This window comes from Zonotrichia leucophrys, chromosome 2 (genome assembly GCF_028769735.1).
Source record: "Zonotrichia leucophrys gambelii isolate GWCS_2022_RI chromosome 2, RI_Zleu_2.0, whole genome shotgun sequence".
Classification (NCBI taxonomy): Eukaryota; Metazoa; Chordata; class Aves; order Passeriformes; family Passerellidae; genus Zonotrichia; species Zonotrichia leucophrys.
In genome coordinates, this window is record NC_088171.1 from 51,076,535 (window position 1) to 51,098,536 (window position 22,002).

At 35.1% G+C, this 22,002-nt stretch overlaps 1 protein-coding gene across 1 annotated transcript in view; it reads right to left on the bottom strand.

Annotated features, from left to right (window-relative positions):
* The window catches only part of CNTNAP2 (contactin associated protein 2), a 1,031,263-nt gene that overhangs the window by 357,469 nt on the left and 651,792 nt on the right, over nt 1-22,002 (bottom strand). Inside the window, exon 11 of the mRNA XM_064704986.1 lies at nt 5,243-5,349. Coding sequence (XP_064561056.1) covers nt 5,243-5,349 — 107 coding nt within the window. The remainder of the gene's footprint in view (nt 1-5,242; nt 5,350-22,002) is intronic.

Genomic DNA, 22,002 nt, shown 5'->3' on the forward strand with positions numbered 1-22,002 from the left:
AATGGAAACCGATGCTCTTCTTGTTTGAGATGACTAGAAAAATTATGGAGTTCATTGTTTTTCTTTCCCCTGAAGTAAATTTCAGAGCATTGTTTTGCCAAATTATGTATTTATTTTTTCACTATTTCCCAAATTGCTGACAGGAGAACACCCCTGCCGTGACCTTCTTTCCTATCTAGACTCTGAATGTATATAGCTCAGTGTTCTGGTTGCTTTCCTGTTTACAGAAATACAGGAAAACCAGACATTACTAACTATCTGATGGAGGTCTTGCTTGGAAGATCAGAGCCTATGCAGATTAAATTTGTGCTGATGACTCTTACTTTTGGCAATAGCCAGCAATGAGAATTATCACAGCTTTTACAACGTTTCTTACTCATTCTTACTCAAAGTATGTTTCTAGGAAATATTAAAATTATTATTGAAGCATTATTTTCTTTTAGGGAGGTAGTCACTCTTGCTTGGAAAAATATCATTCCAGTGACATTTAATGTACTTATCATTTCAAGAGAAGTTTTATTCATCATTAACATTGAATCAGGTTCCAAAATATGGATAGCATTTAGTCCCAACAAGAAGACAGAGAATTCAGAGGTCAAGTTCCCTCATATGGATACTAAGAATCACCACACTGTTTCCAATATTCTTTTTGGAAAAACTTACACCAAACCACCAATCTAAAAATGTAAAAATCCCATATGTTCTTTCTCAGCAGAGTTGCATTCTCTGTATACTCTGATGCAATTAGTGCCTGTTCTAGGGGCAGGAGCAGGTAAGTTTGTGTTTCTCCTACTGTCTCACAGAAGTAACAGTCAGCAGATGTGATCTGGATGCCAGTCCCTCCTATGGACTAACTGAAGGTTTTTAAGAAAACCTTTTCCTGTCTGGATTCATTTCTAAAGGAATCTGTACAGCTGCAAGAGCAAGGACTATGTTTGAAGGTGAAATTAAAGAAAAAAAATTTGATCAGGAAGAACGTGTCTTTCATAAAATAATGCTCTCAAGAGATTTTATAGCAACTTCCAGTCCCCAAAGGAGCCTTCAAGGGAGCTGGAGAGGGACTTCTTACAAAAGCATGTACTATTAAGAAAAGAGAGAATGGTTTTAAACTGAAAGAGGGCAGGCTTAGACTGGATACTAGGAAGAAATTCTTTACTGTGAAGGTTGTGAGGTACTGGAACAGATTTCCCAGAGAAGCTGTGGATGTCCCATCCCTGGAGGTGCTCAGGACCAGCCTGGAAGGGGCTCTGAATACTTGTTCTAGCGAAAAGTGGCCTTGTCCTTGGTACAGGGGCTGGAACTACAGGGTCTTTATAGTCTCTTCCAACCCAAACAATTCTATGATTCTATGAGCATTAAGATTAATCTTTTAAGTGCAAAGTGAACATTTTTGTTAATGAAAATCATTAGGAGAAGGCAAATATAATCAAATAAGGTGCTCCTGGCTTTTTCCTAAATCAAATGAATTTTATGCAAGAAGTGGAAGGCAGATACAGACTTTACCACGATGGTAATGTAAGTACTTTCTCATGTTTATCTGAAATGCATATTCTAGAGAAAACTTGCTTTGACCTATATTACAAAAAATCTCAGAAAAGAAGCTTGAATGATCATTAGTTATCCCAATAGACAATTTTTAAAATGATACCATTCTGTTTTAAAGAAGCTGTAAACAGCAGGAAGAATATTAGAACATAAAACCAGATGAATAAACAGGTGCAAAGTTGTGGAGATGAGAAGTAATCAGGAAAATGAGCTTCTGATTGCAAAGGTTTGAGGAACCATTTACTAATAAACTCTAGAAAAGTATTGCTCTAAGAACTCTGCATGAGTGGGCCAGCCTTTGGTAGGTTGTAAAAGTTAATTAGTCAGGGCTTAAAATATAGATAATACAATAAAGTTAGCAAGGATGATACTTGCAGATAATTATAATTCAATTAATTTTTAAATAATTTCGTAAATATTGCATCACTGTAAATCATTGTTTTTGAATAAATACATTCATTTATCTTTCAGTCTTGCCTAATGGTAAAATCAGTGCTCTAGTCTGATATTTGCCAGGCCACAGCATTTTGTTGGGCATGAATATCCCTTAGCTGAAAGAAATCTGGTAGATTCCTAGGGTATTTAATGTGCAGTGAGAAGTACAACTTTCCAGTACTTTTGGTTAATTTGCCATTGGGCTCAAGGGATGCAGTTGTAGATGGATGAAACAAATTATCACTTCCTCTGAATGGCAGCTTAAGCTGCTGAGAAATAACAAGATAATCGACACAGAGCTTGGAGATTCTGGTGTTTCTCTGAGAGGTGAGGAACCTTCCTGTAACAGTGTCATATTTCAAATGGAAATTATTTCATAATATTAAAATAGAAAACAAGTGTAATTGATTTACACAGTTGGAGAACTAAAGTTTTTATTTCAGATTTATTTATTTGGAACTTTTCTTCCTCTAGCTATTTATTTCTGGTCTATAGTCCCCACTATGTCTCATTCCCAGAATATATATTTCTCCATATTTCTAGACTAACTGTTGTTTTCACTATCATATGATATTTTGTGGCCAGACCTGTGTGAAACAAAGTCATTTTGATTCATAAGGTTTTCATGCAAACCTTTTTCTCTGTTTCACTTCAAGGAGTTCATCCCTCGAATTTTTCTTTGAGTTTCAACTTCAAAGGAACCTAAAACTGCAATCTGAAATCCAGTCAAGGCTGCAAAGCTTTGCCTTGTTTCAGGTCAAGAGCTCAGGAAAGTGTTGAATTACCTGACCAAAGCAAAATCAATTCACTGCAAAAAGCTCTTCAGCAACACAGAATTATCTTTTTCCTTTTCGCTTAGCATAACTCAAACTCATTAAAAATCACCAAATACAGTTACAATCCCCACTAACATAGTCATGTGTCCAACCTCTTTGAGAAATGCTGTTATATGCCCCACAAAAGCATCCACTGAGAAAAGAAAAACATATTTTACTGTGGCATATAATACAGTTTGCTTTGTAAAACAATATTATCTTTAAGTAAAATGGTACTGAACAAGTGCTATCTGCACTTAAACACTTTCCAGCTCCACAGAATCACATATTTTTCATGAGATCTGCAATGCTGTTTAAAATCACTTACAGCTATTTTTATACCACACAACAGTTATCATTCCAACTTCCTCCCTTCCCCAGCATATCTTTCATCCTGCTACTGTCACAAACTTTAGAATTCAAAAGCAAAAGGCAGCACACTAAGTGTGTCTGAATATACAAACACACACACACTGCACAAGTAGGAAAGGACAGTAGGGTCAGCATCAGCACAGCAGAGCTGAGGTCCCAGACCTCAGGACAGAGTGGCTGCAACCTCTGGCAAGTTCCAACAAATCCCCTCATTATTTGCAGCTGTAAAAACAAGCTCCTGTAAAAACTGACAGCTACTGCCTGCTCAATAAAGGAAGAGTTAAGGTTGCCTCAGTCTGTATCTTGATGCTGGAATTTTTTATTTTTGCTCATTTTTGTGCCATTAACTTCAATGCTCTAGAAAGGCATAGGACTTCACACATCCTGACAGGATATCTGTCAAGTGAATAACTTTCTGCTCAACCTTGTTTTGTAAGAAAGACTTCTAAAGTATAGCAGCGCACGGAAAAAACAAAAATTATGTTCTTAAAACAAAAAATGTAACAAAACTAAAGCTTACACCACTAAGTCAGATACTTTGCCTGAACTACGAAAGTAAAAGTTCTTGAACAATGTATCTCCAAATGACCTGGAGAGTGTATGTAATCCCATCCACTTTATCCATTCCATAAAGACAGGACAATATACTCCAATTCCCTCTTTTGATACTCTGGTTCAGCAATGCCTTTTATTTGCCCTATTGCACTGTTTTATCCATAAAAGGCAGGTGAAAATCTTATTAAAAAAAGTCACATCCCTTTGGATTATAATTTCTTCCCTTTGTAATAAATGTGATTTCAGAAAATTGATGGCATCCTTTTGTCCTTGCTTCTTCTCTTTGGAACTTGAGAAGAAAGCTTAACTATGTTCAGCTATGTCTTAAAAGCTGGTCTGCACACCACAAAGGAGCACAGAAACAAAAATTCTGTATTGTCTTTCCTAAAATTCTATGCAACCATGCCATCACTGTGCACATTCCCTCTTGGTGGAAAAAGGGCTGCCATGCAATCTCTCCTACAGGTATTGGCACCTTAAATATTTCTCTAATCAAAATTAATTTGCTATTTAACTCTTACAGTTTTAGAGTATTGATAGTCAGATCACAGAGAACTTTGCCACTCAATGTATTAATAGTTATTACATAAAATATATCGCCCTCCCCTCTTATGTAGTCTTTAACTATAAGTTAGGTTTTTGTTTTGATCCAGAAAACTGTGATGGTGACATTGGTTTGGACTTTTCGGTTAAAACTGAAAAACATTCTGCAATTATTTTTGTAAAATTATACATAGCTGTATTTAAGGTAAACAGAAAAGTGATATAAACTTGTATCTCTATAAATCCTGGCTTCAATTTCAACTGATTGCCTATTTAGAAGCAATTTTACTCTTGTCTCAATATTAGGAGATTGTTGGCAAAAGGAAGAAGTGAACAAAAGTAAGGAACTGGATATATTTTCTCTGTTACCTAGGTATTTTTGCAGATCAAAATCCCTCTTTTTTAGCAAAAGAGGGGAGGAACAGATGATGCATGCCACTGGCTCAGCATGCATTGTTCACGACCTATAAAACGGCAACAGCACCTTTCTTCTTTCTGTGCTTTTATAGTGTAGGCCATGTGGAGCTTATAGGAAATATTCTTATTTCAGAAACTCATAACCACAGAGCAAATAATTAGATTTTAAGCTGGCTGATAATCAGTGTGTAAACACCCTTTGTGATTAGCAACTTAAACCAGCATCTCAAGCAGCAGTCAGCAGCTCTCCCCAACAGCTCAGGGCAGATTCAGTTTCCATTAGAAGCTGTATCTCATATACAACTGCTAAGAATGTGTTTGCTCTGTACATCCAGCTGCCGTTGAACTGCTTTTGTGGGTGGCATGGCACAGTAGAGTGCTCTGTAAACACATCAAGATGCAGGGAATGCATGAAGGTGATTAAGCCAACGTTTTTCTTTCAAAAGAAGCTTGAGGATCTTTAACAACAAGACAGGAAGAATGATTTTTTAAAATCTCAACCAAAAGACATGAGAGACTTTCCTACTCCATTGAAACTTTGAAACTGCAGGGTAGCTTACAGTTATGACACGTGGCACCACTGTAATTAGTTCCATCGCAAGTGCACTTGAAGCTGTCCCACGTCTGGGTGCATTTACCATCGTGTTCACAGTGATTGGGCACACACCTGTCAGGACGAGATGCAAAGACAGAAAGAGAAACCAAAATGAGCATCAAGATTTACACAAAGCAAAATTTTGAGCTGTCGCCCTGATTTTTTAAGATTTTCTAAGCCTTCTGATGTTTAAATTCTTGTAATGAACTTTCTCACACACTTTCTGTAAATAACTTATTGTTTTGCATTTTTATGGAGGAGGAGAAATTTGATGGACTGTTGGTTTGTCCAGTGTCATTGGAGAGGTACCACTTTCATCCTCCAATCCACTGTCACTTTTGGAAATCTATAAATGTTGGAGTCAGAAAATAAACTTCCCCTTTTTTGCCTTGAGAGCAGTGTGTGTGTGTCTTGTTATTTCGTGTCCTATAGTGACATCGAGCTGCACAAGCAGTGTATTGTGTCCTTGTCTAATAATTAATCCTTGCTATTTTAGGTGTATTAACAGAATTTATATCTGAACACACAACTGCATAAAAGATTCCTGAAGGCTTTGCTGAAGCCTTTGTACTGACAGTAAAAAAAGCATGCTAAAGGTGGAATAGATTCATCATCATGAATCGGGGTTCTAAGTAACATATGACTTGTACTCAGCCTTCCAAACAAAAAGAACATCACATGTCACACCTCCTCCTGCTGTGCAGGTGGTGTCACGCCTCAAGGAGCCCAGTCCCACAGCTGACTGGACGTTAAAAACAAAATGCCACTGGCTTGCTCTTCATCTTTCTGTTGCCAGCAATGGGATTTAAGGGAGACAGGTTGTCTGCTGGCTAGGATGGAAGGAAATTAGTAAAGCTGCATTATTAAAAATAACTATAGGCTTTGTTATGATAGTTGTGTAATTTTTTCTTGTCACAGGGGTTTGTGGCAAGATTTGTTCATCTTTCTCCCACATGCCTGCTTTTCCTCCCTTCAGCTACTCTGTTGCTGGACAGTGTAAGGAATGAAAAAGTGGAACAGCAAACCCCAAAGTTGTAGCTAAACATATATTTATTGTTTGGAATATTATCTAAATGTGATTTCAGAGATTTGAGTTTGGCCAGGTTCTTTTCTATCAAATATAGTTAAAAATGGGAATTACCATTTACTTTCACCTCTGAAACTATTAAACTTTTATTCCTTGAAAGGGCTTTGAAATATCATTTCAAAGAATGCTTTTCTCCTTATTAAATTAGTTACAATCAGACTCAGTATGGGCTCTGCCTTTTTGATCAAGAAACAAAGGAGTTTTCCTTTCATGTTTTTTTGGCCAAATCTATATTTTTTTATAATGAAATTAAAAACTAAAACTAAGAGACACCCTATTAGATGAAAAAGATCTTTTCAGTAATGCATTAAAGAATAAGTGTTCTTATCTCTAAGATAAATCTAAAGTTTATCGTATTCCTGTGACAGTCAATGATACTCTCATAACACCCAAGGAAAGCTTTGCTTTCCTATGTAGAAACTTATTGAAACGGAAAGGATCTGGGTCATTCCTCAATAAGCTTACAGTCTCTTATTTCCTCAATTTTCAGTTAAGAACATTGGCATTCAGGGCTCAACAACCAGGAATAATTTCTGTTTCAATATGCATTTGAGAATTGAATATTGTGTACTCTCTTTTAGAAATGATTTTTTGTTTTGTGCCTCAAAATATACAGAATATAGATTTCTTATGTCCTATATCAGCCTTTAGAACTCCAGGCTACCCATTCTTTTCCAAAAAGATCAGAAAATACTGGCCTGGTTAAAAATAGTGCTGAAAGAAATGCTCTTCTAAAGCAAGAAACAAACTATTTAAAAATCTTCTTTTCACGGTAAAATGCAGTGAAAATACCTGAGGCAATTATCACAGTTCAATAAATTATGTCTTCAGCATGGTTTAAATGAATTAATTTAGTTTTGTAAGTGTGGCAGGCTAAATGAATAGATAGAGCTGATTACTGCTCTATCCAGTTGTGTTCTCAACACCGCAGAAGAAAAACAAGAGCCTATAATAGCACATTTCTAAACAGACAAACAATTAACAATTTACATGAATCCATAGCTCCTGGGTACAAGAGTAGGGAAAGCAAAGAGCAATGACATTTCAAAAATAATCCTATAAAAGTAACTTTTATTCAAGGGTGTAAATAACTGCAAAAGTTCCTAAATCTGTTTATGGTTTTGTATTTTTCCCAGCTTTTCAAAACTTCTTTTTATGTATTTTCTTCTTCATTTACATTTGAAAATCCATGACTTGAAAAGTAATTTTCCAATGACCAAACCAAACATTTTTCTTTGTGAATTTTACCAGATATTTATATGAACTCTCATATGTAATGCTCGCAACCAGTTTCACATTTTAGTGCAGTATAACTTACTTTTATTGCAACATAACTAGCAAAGAGACTGCATTACTGACTATATAACTGAGGCAAATGACTTAATCTTCAAAAAGATGAAAACTAGATATTTATCTGTATCATTTAATGGAGCATATTAAGTCATAAAAATAGAGATATTCAGCAAACTCCGTGATGTTAATTTTATGCTTCCAGTATGATGGTTGGATTAGTGTAATGGCTTCCAGTAGATGGTTCTATCTGCATTTGCAAAATTTCTTTTTTGATCTGATTTTTGCTGTTCTAAAGATGATGCATTTAGAAAAATAGAGTAAACAATATTTTATATTTGCCCACACTGAAATTTAAAACAGACCATAGGATCATTTCCTGACATTCTCCCTTCACCTTCTTTTCTGTTAGTTTATTTTATCAGATAGGATGATAAGATTTATTTTCTATTCAGTCCATTAGCAAACTTCTGTAACATAATCTGGTGCTTATCTGTCCACATTTTGGACAAATCCTACTTACTATAATATAGTTTACAGGAAATGCTAGATATCCAGAACATGGAAATTACAAAAAAACCAAAAAAACCTGTTTGAATTCAGTAAACAATATCATGAAGAATAACATTTATCACTGCAAACACCATTATTTTTCAAACACATTTCTTTCTATAGAATGAGACCAATCTACAACTTTCAACATACAAACATCTTGCCATGAAATTTGTATTTTGAGCAGATACAATCATTACGTTTATCTACCTTATGCTCATCATTTAGTAGACACTCAAAATTTATACACTTAAAACCTTGAAAAAATTCAATGCATGCATGATTTACAGATTATTTTTATTAAAAAACCATGTTTCTAAGCAACTCAGTTCTTTCTTCTCCTTTAGGAGTAAGGCTTCATAACATAAAAAAACCCATAAAACAAAACAAACCTTCAAAACAGCACTTCCCTCCTAAACCAGGCTCTGAAGTTACAAACCATCACAAAACAGAACTGCAAGTAAATTCCTTGTTACCAAATTGTGTCTCCTCCCATTGTGGATACCCATATTTCAAGAACTTACAAAATGTTGCAGACTCCATTTTGAGAACTTTCTTGCTCTACGGCTCCTTCTGAAAGGCAAGTCTAGAGCTTCATCCCTTCAAATATGATACACTGTCTTTTAATTTCCACCCCAAAATTTATCCATAGAGAGTTTACAGATGCTGTTTGATTTGGTATTTTATTTGGAAACTTTGATTTGTTTATTTGTTTATCAGTGTTTGTTTTTCTTTCTGATTTACATCTCAATACTTTGCAGGGAGCAATGATAACTTCTTTTAGTCTGTAGTTTTGTGAGATGAAGCCTCCTGTTGGAAAATATATTTTCCACAGTTCTTCCTTGTAGCTCTGCTCCTCTTTGCACTTGCATTCTGTTGAGTGTTCTAGAGGAGATCTTACCAGTGTTTTGTGATTTCAGAGTTGATCAGAACTTTTGGATTTCTTTACAGAAATTATTTTACTTAATATGTAGCATTTTGCTGACTATTAAAGAATAGTGGCTTAAAATCATCCTGAGATTACTCAACATGATAAAAACCTTCACTAAATTCCCATCCTACTTCTTTTCATCATTCCAGCCAATGACTTCCATTACATACAGAAAATCTTGCTACTGCTTTTAACAGCATTACTGTGTGCTGTAAATTCCATTGTGTCATTCAAATCATTCAGGTTATTTTTCTGGGCTGAATCTGGATCATCAGCATGTTTCATCAAGATATTTCTAATTTTGAGCCAAGGTTGAAGCATTAAATAGGATTTTCTCTGGCACTGATCTCTGAGCAGCTCTCATCTCCCAGCCAGCCATTAGCTCATCAATATAAATTGAAAGGCAATTCCATTTGACAGTTCACAACTTACTTTGCAATTCCTCTCTCAAACTCCATCTTTCCTGGTTTAGCTAATAATTTCCATCATTACAATATATCAAATATTTTATAGACATCTGGTAAAGTAGATCTATTACTTTTCTCCTGTCTGAGACAAAAAGTACTGTGCTTTACCAGAGAAGGAGATGATATTAATCCTGAACAATCCACTGTTGATAAACATCCACTGCATTCTACTCTACCTTGCTTTTACTTCAGGATAACTCCTTGTTTTCCTCAAAAACATAATAAAACTACTAAAGGCAGATTAATAGATGTCCGGTGATCTGGATTTCTCTATTTGTTAAATTACATCAGGTTAACTCTGTCACCTCATAATACAGAATAATGAGCTTTACAAAAATTTGTTCAGGGTCATTTCAGCTGGTTGGTTTTGTTTGTTTGGTTTTGTTTGGAGTGGTTTGTTGAGTTTGTTTGTTTTAGTTTTTGTTTTGCTTTTGTTTATTTGGAGGTTTTTTGTGGTTTTATCTTTGATTTATTCCACATGTGAACCCTAATGAGCCTAACATACTATTGACAGCAAGAAAAAAAAGAAGACAAAGAAAAGGTATCTCATAATGTTAGTGTAAGAAGAAGAGTGATATCAGACCCATGTAGAAGTGCTCACAGCCTATTCAGCAGAAATGAGCAATGGCTGATTGCACAAAAGTTCTTGAAAACAGGAAAGTTACAAACTGTTAGAAATGTCTACAGGGGAAGGGCAAAGATGCAATGAGGTTCATTAGCGGTAGAAAGTATTTTTGAAAGCAGCTCAACATACATCAGAAATCACTTACATATGCTTGGGTCTGCCTGAAGGCAGGAGCTGAGATCTCTCCAGACACCTTTCTAATCTGGATATTTTCATATTCCATAAGAAACAGAAAGCATTGATTTAAATCTCTTTTTGCTCATTATGTCATTATGTTTTCTTAATGCTGTAAATGTGCCATTTATCCTCTGTAAGTCAATAGGTCACTGCCTCAGTCTTTTTAGAGGACCATATCCCTCAGGACAGGGTTATTTAAAACATTAACTAGCTTGCCTAGACATATTGTGCCCAAAGTGTATTTGAGTCCAATTTTTAGGTGTAGAGATCATTTGAGTAAGAAGATAAAGAGTTCTATTTTGCAGAAAGGCAAATGTTCACATAGCCACTTGCAGACTGTTAAATAAAGTCCCTCAGTACTGAAGAACCATCAAAAATCTCAAAATTCTCTCCTGTAAAACACAGAACTTCCCTTAATTCCCTTAATTTCCCTGTCTTTTCCCTTCCTGCTTCCCTTTCACACATAAGTGCATAATACAGCTTGTGTTTAGATACAACCTAAACCAATGCTCTTTATATACACATTTAAAACAATCAAGCCAAGAAATCACCAAAACAAAACATTCACTTGTGTAACTGCTCCTCCACCTGAGAGGTCAAAAGGAACACACACACTCCACAAAATATTTAATATGTACTGCCTGCAGCTGTAGTGAAAAGAACTCAAATGCTACAATGACAATGACACCATGAGAATTTCTTTTGAGCAGAACAAAATGTTAAAGGCTTTTTGCAAAGGAAAATAACCCAGGATGAATTATGCTTAATATAAAATTCAATCTTTTCCTTCTCATCATCAAATCCCTATCTAATCTTCCTCATGCTCACACCTCACCTCTCATTTCTCTGCCAAATTGCTTCTGTTCTGCTTTTTTGTCCTTTTCTCTGCCTCAGAACTAACCACTATCAGTTTGTTTTGAGTAGATTTCCAGTATTTTCCCACTAGTTGCCCTTTTTAACGCCTCCAAACATACCCTTCAGATCTGTATTTTTTATCACCATTTTTTGCAAAGGTCCCTCAAAATGCAGGCTGCTGTTCTTTTGAGCATGTTGTTATGTCACCATCTATCTTTATTCACACCCACAAAAAGACTATGAAAACATTATGAAAATTTGGAAGTTTTTTACTCTTCAGGATTACCTGACTGCTCGAAAAGACCATGAAAAATTACATCTATAAATTAACATGTAAGGAAAATAATTTTTAGGAGCAATAAATGCTTTCAGCTGGTATCTTGAACCACTGAAGGTCTGTTTGTTTATTTAAAAGACAATCTGTAAACTGGTAACCAAATCACAAAAACATTCTAAACATCTATATCTGTTTGCAGTGATGTTGCTCTTTAATGCAATAGGAGGTATTGCACTCATCATGGTAAAGGCATACTGAAAATAAGATAACACAATTAAGGACACAGTGCTATTGCAGAGTCCTACTGTACCAATATTAGGTTAAAATTAACTATTCCATAGAGAGTCCATGTTTCTCACAGTATACCAAATGAAAGTAAACCCAGCTGATCTGCCTGTAAGATTTTTTCTCATTTCTTACAAGGTAACAAGTGCTTAAATTGACCTTGAGATTTTCAGCAATAGGATTTGGAACTCCTACGCAAGGCAACACAAAGGGCAGATGGAAGAGACTGTAAAATTAACTTAGATTCACAATAATTCCCAAACTAGTTTAATTTGCTGCTGACTTCTAAGCTAATTGTGCACACATGCACATAATCAACAATGGCAGAACTAAATAAACCTGAAAAAAGAAGTACCTATCTTTTCTTTGTCACTTACATCAATACAAAGCCCTCATGTTTCTTTGGTGGACATTATCAAACTTAGTCTGTCAAGAGATCAAAAAGAAATGCTTGGCACTTTTAAAGACTGTGATTTACAAAGGAAAAATAAATTTTAAAATATGCAGTTACATTTGATTTTAAAAAGTCCCTTTATGCCATATTCCCAGTAAAGGCTGTCAAACAGTTTTTTTGGTGTTGTCTGCAGATCTCTAAGGTTCTAAATTGTTTGCATTAGAATGATTAATGGAGAATTTAATTGAGAAACAGTTAACTCATATGGATTAAATTATCCTCTTGGATTTATGCAGTTTTTATTTTGCGCACAAAAATGTAGAGACTAATGTCTCCTTTCTTTTCTACGGTTCTTAATTTTCAGGACACTTCATGAATTAGTTCCTTAGAATTAAATCATGATGGTTTCACTTTAGCAATTGCAGGAGCTGGATAAGCCATTTTTCTGCATTTGTCGTAGACAATTTTCTGTACCTGTACGTTATGCATAAGCTAGGCTCTACGGTGTCTTGATGGCTGGAAAATTACTTATGTCCAACTCCAACTGTTGCCACTTCTGCTGAAGCAAAGCAGGGGAGGATGAATCTACAGCAGGAGTTAACAAGAGGGAATTTCACAGCTCTGGAATCCATTCTGTCAGTTCCTACCAATTGTATCATGACCACAGGAAACCAGCTCTGTGTGGAGTTGAAGCTGGAGGAAATGGTGTATTTGGCAGCACTTACTCAGGTGTTGTCTATCTTCTCTGGAGCAGGGCAGGGAGGGAGTTGGGAACATCAGGATAAAGTGAGTGTAAATGGCCCATAGGCTGCATATAATCCAAAAGCTGCAAATTAGAGTGTGCTGTGACAATCTTACACAGAGGTAGAGGTAGATGATAAACCCAGAAATTCATAAAATGAACTAATCAGGCTAGATAAAAATGACAATCTGTTGCACAATATTTTAGTCAGAAAACTGAGACTTAGATCTTCAGCTGGTGTAAATAAGAACATTTGCATCTATCTTAAGCCAGTTAAATGAGTTGAAAAAAGGAAGAATAAACTTTTATAAAAGTCCAGCTATGAAATATTATTTATCTCCTAAGGGTTTGTTTTTAACCTTTTCTACTACCTTCTGAAGACCTCTCCCTAGTTGTTAACCAGGTTAAGGCTTTCTAGAACAGATGAAAGCTGCTATATATAACAATTATTTTTGGACTGATGTGTTTGAGTTTATTGTTTGAACAAACACACAGGAGTGGCAGTTGTTCACTAACCTAACTGTGCCATGTGGGCACAGCTCAGATCTCTTGGGGATATGAGAATATGAGTTAAGCACTGAGACTCTCGAGAAGAATCTCATGGGTTTTAATTACTAAGTCTCTGAAGAAATTTTTAAACCTTTCCAAGTATTGCCCTGTACAAAATCTGACTGGATTAGTTTTGTATTCATCTAATCACCTCTCTTTTGCTATTTCAAATAGCTAAAGTAGAACATACTGGCTGGGCTTGAGAACAAAACATAAAATAGATTCTTTGGTATCTTGTTAATTCTTTATTATTTCTTCTTTTTTTGGCTTTAATTAATTACATCTCCTGAGATTTTATGGTGTCAACTTTATAATCCAAGTTAGACATTTGAAAAAAGTTGCTCTTATCATAATTATCAGAGCATGCGGACCAGTGAACAGCCCAAGTAATACAGAACAGTGACTACAATATTCTCTGCTAATAAACACAACTGATCATGCACTGAATCACCATGCAGATTTTATAGAGCTGTGTTTTAAATGAGATTATGTCTAAATTTATACTTTGGGGGCTAAATAAACTGGTAATTAGGAATGTTTATGTTTCTTCCCATAATGTAAAGAATTACTCAGTAATAAAAATGAGTATAATACTGATAGATGATTTTGTATTCAAAGTCTCTTCTCTGTCAATCAAACCTGGATATGGACTATCATAGCCTTTGGCTATGACACTTCTCCACTCCTTGATGCACAACATAGAGGATCTTACATTTTGTATTACTTGTTTTGATTGCCTGCCTCTAAATGAGGGACAAAAATGATCTCATGTTGATCTTCAAATAGGTGACAAAATTTTGCTGCATCATATGCAAAAAGCACAACCCATTAAATATCAGTTGCTTGGCAAATGTAGAGCATATGAATCACCTTGATGGTCATGAAGCCATCAGATGCCTTCAGCTACTATTGATATAAGTACAGTCTTGGCTCAGCATTCTAATTTACTAATCTGGCTGTGATATGATGAGATGGAGTTGTATTTCTAACTGGTAGGTTTTGAGTTAACATATTGAAAGTCAGTGATTTCAATTGCTTTGGCATTGTGATTCAAAGGAAACTTGAGGTAAAACATGATTTGGTACTACTAAAATGATGTTGATCTTGAAAAGTGCACATTGCCTTAATGACTTTGTTTAAAAGTACTAAAAACAGGGATAGTCCTAAAAGAAAATCACTACAGCAAGTGGTCTTTTTACTTGCCTGGCACGACAAACTTTTGATTTGATTCATGTAAACCACCTTTTAAAAATTATTATAATTATTATTATTTTACTATTTGCCATCATTACAATTAGGAATCTGGCCACTTTCTTTACTGCAATGGAGACAACCTGGAAGCTTCTCCTAGGAACCATTTATCTTACAAATACCAATTTGATGGTAAAGTTAAGACAAGTCTGAATGTTTTGACAGAAACCATGGATCTTGCATTAGCATTCAGATGATAAATGGTTAATTCCAGTGGATTGTTATAGCAACCATCCAACCAGAGGAGTCTGTTCTGTAAGTGTTGTAGAAAACATTTTCTGTCTGAGCAGTGAAGGTTTTCCCCTTCAAAACAAAAACATAGTCTTGGTGGTAAAACAAACACACCGTCTATGCAATAGAGCAAATGTGAGATGGAAGCAAATGTGAACATTTTCTGAGGCATTTATTAATGATTGGTATAAGTGCCAGTTTCATTATTAAGTCCCAAGCAGAACATCTAAGTCAAGGACACTAATTTCTCCTTCCTCTGAGAGAAAGTCAGATCTTCCTTATTGGTAGAGTAAAAAAAACCAAACAACTAACACCTTTAGTTATCCCTCTCTACTATAGAGGAAGAGCTGAGGTCAACATGCTTTTCTTGCAGTACTGCTTTTCTTGCAGTACATCCTTGCCAACTCCTAGTTTGCTCAATATCGGCAAGGACATATAGACTAGGTCCTCTGAGTCATTAATTTAAATTTGACTTGGATCAATCATGAATGAATCAGATGTAGACAGCATTCACACATTATTTACTTCACATGGAACACTCTCCCTGAGCTGACCCATAGAGTCACAAAGCTTAATTATATTTCATCATTGGTTAGAGGCAATGTAATATGCATATTTACTTGTAACCCTTTCCCCCTTCTCTATTCCCATTTCTCATCTTTTTACTTTGCAATATGTTTGGATCAGAAAAAAGGGTTTAATTTATATTTGCATACGATGTTATCACGATGGAATTTCCTCCTCTCTATCATTGCAGTCATCATGAGCAACAACAGCAATAAACAGTAACACAGAAATGATTTATCTTTTTGCACTGCTCTATTCTTCTCCAAATTAACATAGAGCATACTCTAAAATCTACACAATCTGCTTTTTCTCCTGTACTCTGGCAATTCTGCCATCTACCAGAAACAGCAATATGCTCAGCTAAAGTATCATGTATAAAACATGAAGCATATAGGTTAAACTGACTTATTCCCCTGTCTTTCATCTCTGTTCTTAGTGCACATCAGTATTTTATTCTTTTATAGAAGTCCTAAAACATTTTATAAATTGCAGTATAATGAATGTTGTAGTCTGAAGACATGAAAAGCAAGGATGTGCCAATGAATTTGCAGCTCTGCTGCAGTGCGGTCACAGCTCTGTGATAAATATACTAATACAGTGCTCTACTCACAACCTATTATTCAATTCATTTCCAATTTGCTGGAAACAGATATGTACTGTAAGTAATAAACAATTCATTTATTACCTTGAACTTGTGCAATATACTGCTTTGGAGCCAGGAGGCTTCCTGTTGAAGTAATAAGTAGGTGTAAGTGCACGCACACAGGTGCTTTTCAGTTCTCACACCTACATTCAATATGCATAAACATATACACATGCTTTTTCCAAGAATTATGGCAATTTCAAGCTTCTGAAAATGGAAGTACTTTCAAGAAAACAATTCATGTTTAAAGCAAAATTGTTTTTATGGAAAATGTAACTGAGGATATGACAGTTCTGATAACATGTGCTTGACTGTAAAATATGTAATGACATGACCCTGGTATGCCTAATTTTAGTTACAAATAGCTTACTGATGGGATTTTATTATTCTACCAAAATAGGCTTGTGATTGCCCTACAGAACAATTGATAGACTATAATTTGGAGTACTTTAAAGGGCCTTGATTCTGTTTTTCTGCACTTCAAGCACTGCAATTTGGGAGCCATAGTTCAGGGTCTGTCAGTATTTCAGTTTATTATAAGCTTTGATTTCTCAAGGGTTTATATTTCTGTTATAAATTTTACTCCAGAAATTCAGAAAACAAAGCATAAGACAGAGTGGAAAAAAATAGTAGCGTACTTCCAGGACTGGGTCTGAAGTAGTTCATGCACTTAGTATTCCAGGAGAGTAGGACAGGCTGGTAGATAGTTTTAGAGGTTTTTCTCTAAATAGAAGAGGAAAATAAGAAAAAAATCCCTACCCAATATTTTCCTTTAGCTTTCCAGACATTTTGTCATCAAATCTTTGACACTTTGTGAAACAGATTCTTCAGAGGAAAGGGCCAGATTTGATTAATATCTCAACTTGAAAAATGTTGTAAAACACGTTGAAGTTCTTGAAACATATCATTCGACATGTTCCAAATGAAGAGTATCTTTTTGAGTGTAAATTTTTTTTTTTCATTTTTAAATGTGATATAAACTATATTATATGGATGGGACTGTACCAAGTCAAGTAATAATACATTCAACCCTCTGTTTCAAATTGAAAGTATACTTCCAAATATTTTCCTGAGGGAAAAATGGGTTGGGAGCCATTAAGTGGGGCAGTATGCAAGAAAACTACTGAAAGAACCTCTGCAGCTTTGATAGCTGCACGGACAGCTGAACTGGGAATAAGAGTTAGCCTGAAATTCACCGGATCTGATACAGGAGTAATCTAAACTGGTTATGCACCATTGGCTGCATCAATGTTAAGAAAGGAAATTAAACTGGAAAATAAAAAGGAGATACAGAGAGACACTGTATGTAGAAGACAAAAGTGAAGGAGAAGAAAAAAGATGAGAAAAAAGTGTTTAATCCCAAGTGTGAGCACTGTTGGTGGAAGTATTTCAAACTACTTGAAAAACAGAAATTGGAGAGCTGCTTAGAATAAGAAAATAAGGAAACAACACAGACTCCAAGGACAGGAAAAAGATTAACTACTGTAACCTCAAGTGCCAATAAAATTACTGTTTTGGGAAGCATGAAACAATATAATCAACTCATCATGTCAAGAGACTTGCACTTGCACACTGGCACTGAAAAAGATCTAATTTTTGATACTTATTCTCTTTAAACTCAAGCTATTTTGACTGATTCATGGAAATCTGCTAAGGCCTTCAATTTACCTTATATCCAAAGGGATGTGGTGCCATATGTACAAAAGAAGTATGCAACCATTGCCACTGCTGTAAAAATCATATATTTTTTTCATTGTTTAACTATTTCAAAATGCCAGGTATATGATATATATTTTTTTCTTCTAAAACTTTGCTTTGTTTAGTTAGTCCTTGTCCCTTAACTTTAGCATGTTAAAAACATGCAAAAAATTCTGACTGCTTCATCTCCCTGTTATATGACAGATCGGAAAGAAATGCTGAAGTAACACTTTCCTCTGGTCAAGTCTTTTCTTACTGAATATTGCCTACATCAAGAGCTTTGAAGCTCTTCCCTCTTTTCTGGAAGATCTGCCTTTAACAGATAATGTAAGAGTGATTGATGCAGAGAAACAGTATCCCAGATTCCAGTCATGATTATGCTGACCTGTACTTACAAAATAATAAATATGGTGAGCCGTAACAAAAAGTCTCAGTTGCAGTAATCTCGGGTCAGGAATCACAGGCAAGGACATGACTCTTTTTTCCCCACTTTACCTACAATACCAACCAACTTGGTATGTTACTTTAGGTCTGCTTTGCTCTCAGATATACATCTCTTTCTACCTCTCACTGCTATGAATATTTCTAGACAGAAAAAGAATCCTGAATAATATCATAAAAGCTTTTATGGAACCCAAAGTTTTCTAATGTCATTGAATGTTTGCATCCACAGGGTGTCATACATAGATTATACTCTTGTCAGATATGTATTATTTACTTACATCCTTGCAGTAAAGGAGAAAGTAACCCTTACAGTGCTAATGCTTAGATTGTAGCCTCTGTACTAATGCTCTGCTGTAGTTAGAAAAAGTGTTTCTGGATCATGACATAAAGCAAAACCTATGAATCAGAATTTACAAATATGATCTGGAGAAATTAAACTGGAGTTTATGTGAATTATTCCAACAGGAATAAGTCAATAAACTTTGGAAGCCTCAAGTGGGATCCATAACCACCCTGCAAAGCATTGCCAGAAGAGTCAGGTTCCCTGGGGGGCATCCATGAATCCTGTTTTTTAAAAAAGAAGGACCTGCATCCTGCTCTGCAAAGCTAAGCTAAAAAGACAGATAGGGAAATTTTTTTTGGGTGATTTTTGTGTGTGTGTGTGTGGTTTTTTTTTTTTCTTAAAGATAATTCAGAAAACAAAGCAAATGTTCCAACTTTGAAAAACAAATTCTAATTCTCTTTCTCCTAAAAATTGTACATTTCAGTGTTTCATGGAAAGATTTTTTTTTCTCTCCAGTGTTCAGATGAGGAGCACTGGAATGAAGGCTATACAAAGTGATTGCATACAGTGTTGGGGTGCAGCCATTCTTTACAATTTACCACATAAAATTATGAAATTAATTATATTTAAGATAGCATCAGATGAATTAAGATCTGATAAACAGTCTGCACTTAATTCTTAGACTTCCATAAATCCTGATTTTTGGCCCTTCACCTTAGAAATCAGGAATTTGACCAAGCTATGTAAGCATAGTTAAGTAGAATTTGTCATAGTTTAATGGAGCTCAGCACCAATGGATAAGAAATTTAAACCTTCAGCTCAGAAATACAATAAATTAAGATTTAATAACTTGATATATTTATTTCTCTAATACTTCAAAACCAAAAATTAAGGAGCAATGGAAGTGAACCAGATGTGAAAGTGGTAGCCTATGTGACTTTTTCTTTCAGCCTATCAGATGCCACATCAACTTACCAAACAATACAATCACATTCTCAACATACTTTTAGCGATAGTCCCAATTAACTTATTCTAATTATTTAAAAGCCTTTGTGACTTTTCCCCTAAAAATGGAAAGGCTCTTAAAAGTCTTAGCTGTTTATTTGTGATTAGTGATTTACATCTTATTACTTTAAATATACAATGTGTTTCTTCAAGTTATATGAAAAGTGAATAATTGTTCTCTCATAGAGTATTCTATAGTAATGTTTAATGGCAACAGTGTCAAACTGAAATTGCCATTAAGCCTAGGAAACTTGAAAAATATAACTCTACTGCTCTTGATGGTGTCTAAAGCATAATTATAAATGTTTTACTGAGAATTAAAAAAAAGCCATGTGAATTATTTAAAAAGGGAGAAAATTCAAAATTGCTAGATGCGTATTTATTTTACTGAGGAATACTACTGCATATGTGGTCTTGCACTATGACTTGTGCTACTTGATTCATTCAAAGAGACATTTTTCTAGACAAATGCTGAAGAATATGTTTACTATGCAGTAAGAAGAAGTTTTGTATTATTTAGGTCTTGGGAAAATTCTACCTATATACAGTTATTGCACAAATACAAAGTTCACGTATGTCTGATAAACAAAAAAGTAAATGCAACTGGAAATAATGCCATTATGTAAAAAACACCATTCTTTTTCTTTTCATTTCATCTATAGACGTATAGCTAAAACTTGAAGTGTGAATATTTGATATAGAATAAATGCAATGTAGCCCATGGAATGCCTTTTGGTTCTTCACAAGGGTTTGTGGGGTAATTTATATATTTATATACATACATACATACATACAGATAGATAGATAGATAACATATCTAATCTATATCTTTATGTGGGTAATTTGAAAGCCCTCAAGTACATGCCCTGGATTTACTGGATTTACACTGTGCTAAAAAAATAAGGGTCCAGATATCTTCCAAAAAATCAGGGTCTATCCTGAATTTATCTCATTTTTCATTGGTCTTCTTCCTCTTTTCTTTTACTATTGTCAGTTTGGGGGAAAGGTGAATGCAAGTTCTTTCTTCCAAACCTGAAAATGCTACTGGAGACATAGATTCACTGCCTCATTTAGAGCTCTTAAGGGGTATCAACAGGATGCAGTGGATTTAGTTTACTTTCACTCGTCTCTTTGTGCAGTATGGTCTCTGTGAAAAATACTTATTTAGTGACAGCAGAGAATTAGGATGACCTTACTGGTGTTATGTGATAACAAACACAGTTTAAGAAATGTGCAGCTCTTTTCCTTTACCCCTGCAATGGCTTTGATTCTATGTTTTTAGATGTTTATGTTGACAATGGGGTTAAAATCTTGATACTTTACAAACTGTAAGAATCAACACCACCAGGACTACAGAAGTGGAAATGAACTATGTCAATCATCTTTTCCACCAAAGAAAACCTATCTTGTAACTACAATGCTAGGCTCCTGATTTTAGAGCATGATATTCTAGCAGAGACCAGGTTAGTCTGATTCTCTGGTGAGCCAATTTTTTTTCGTACAAGGGACTCAGCAGTTTTGGTCCTCACAGCACTGTCAAAGGTATAAAAGCTAAACCTTCACAACAAGTTACAGATCAGAAGAGATAAATCAGCTACCAAAATCTGCTTGAAGTTTTGAAGCTACTCAAAAAGATCTTTTATAGTGAGTCACCAGTCTTGCAAAGATAGGTCACATTTAAATTATGAACTAATGCATTATTTATATTGGAGAGATTGTAACTCAGAAATCACTGTTATAAACAAGGGAAAGGTCTATGCAAGAGCAGTGAAATTATACTGCAATTTGCTCAGCTACAAAGATAAATTATTTCTAAGCCATATATTATAAATAGGAGTGCTATACAAATAAGCTGTCCCTGAATTATAGTGGAAAAGGACAAAATGTTACCAATTTCTGTGCAAAACTGAGTGTGCTTTACAGGATAATGACAGTCCTCACAAACAGAAGAGTACATGGTTCCTAGTGGGCTACAAAAAACAATCAAAATCAGAAGCTCAGAAGGAACTTGTTTCCTAGAATTCTGAAGTCATAAAATCATCAAAAAATATTAGGTTTTATAGGTTTCAAATTAAAAAAAAAATCTGTGATGTAGTAAAAGGAAGTTTGTCACACAAGAGAAGGAGAAAGAATGTTAGCGAATATGTGATCTAGAAAAAGACAAAGTGAATTCTGTTCTAAAAGAAGTTTCTTATTCCACCTTCTACAAGTTTTCTCTTCTGAAACAGTCCCAACTCGCTCAGAATCTCCTCACAGGAGAGATGTTCCAGTCCCTTAATCACATTAGTGGTGCTTTTCCAGCACTCTCTCCAACACGGCCATTTCTGTGTCACTTCAACTGGGAACTAAAAAAGGACACAGCACTCCAGTTG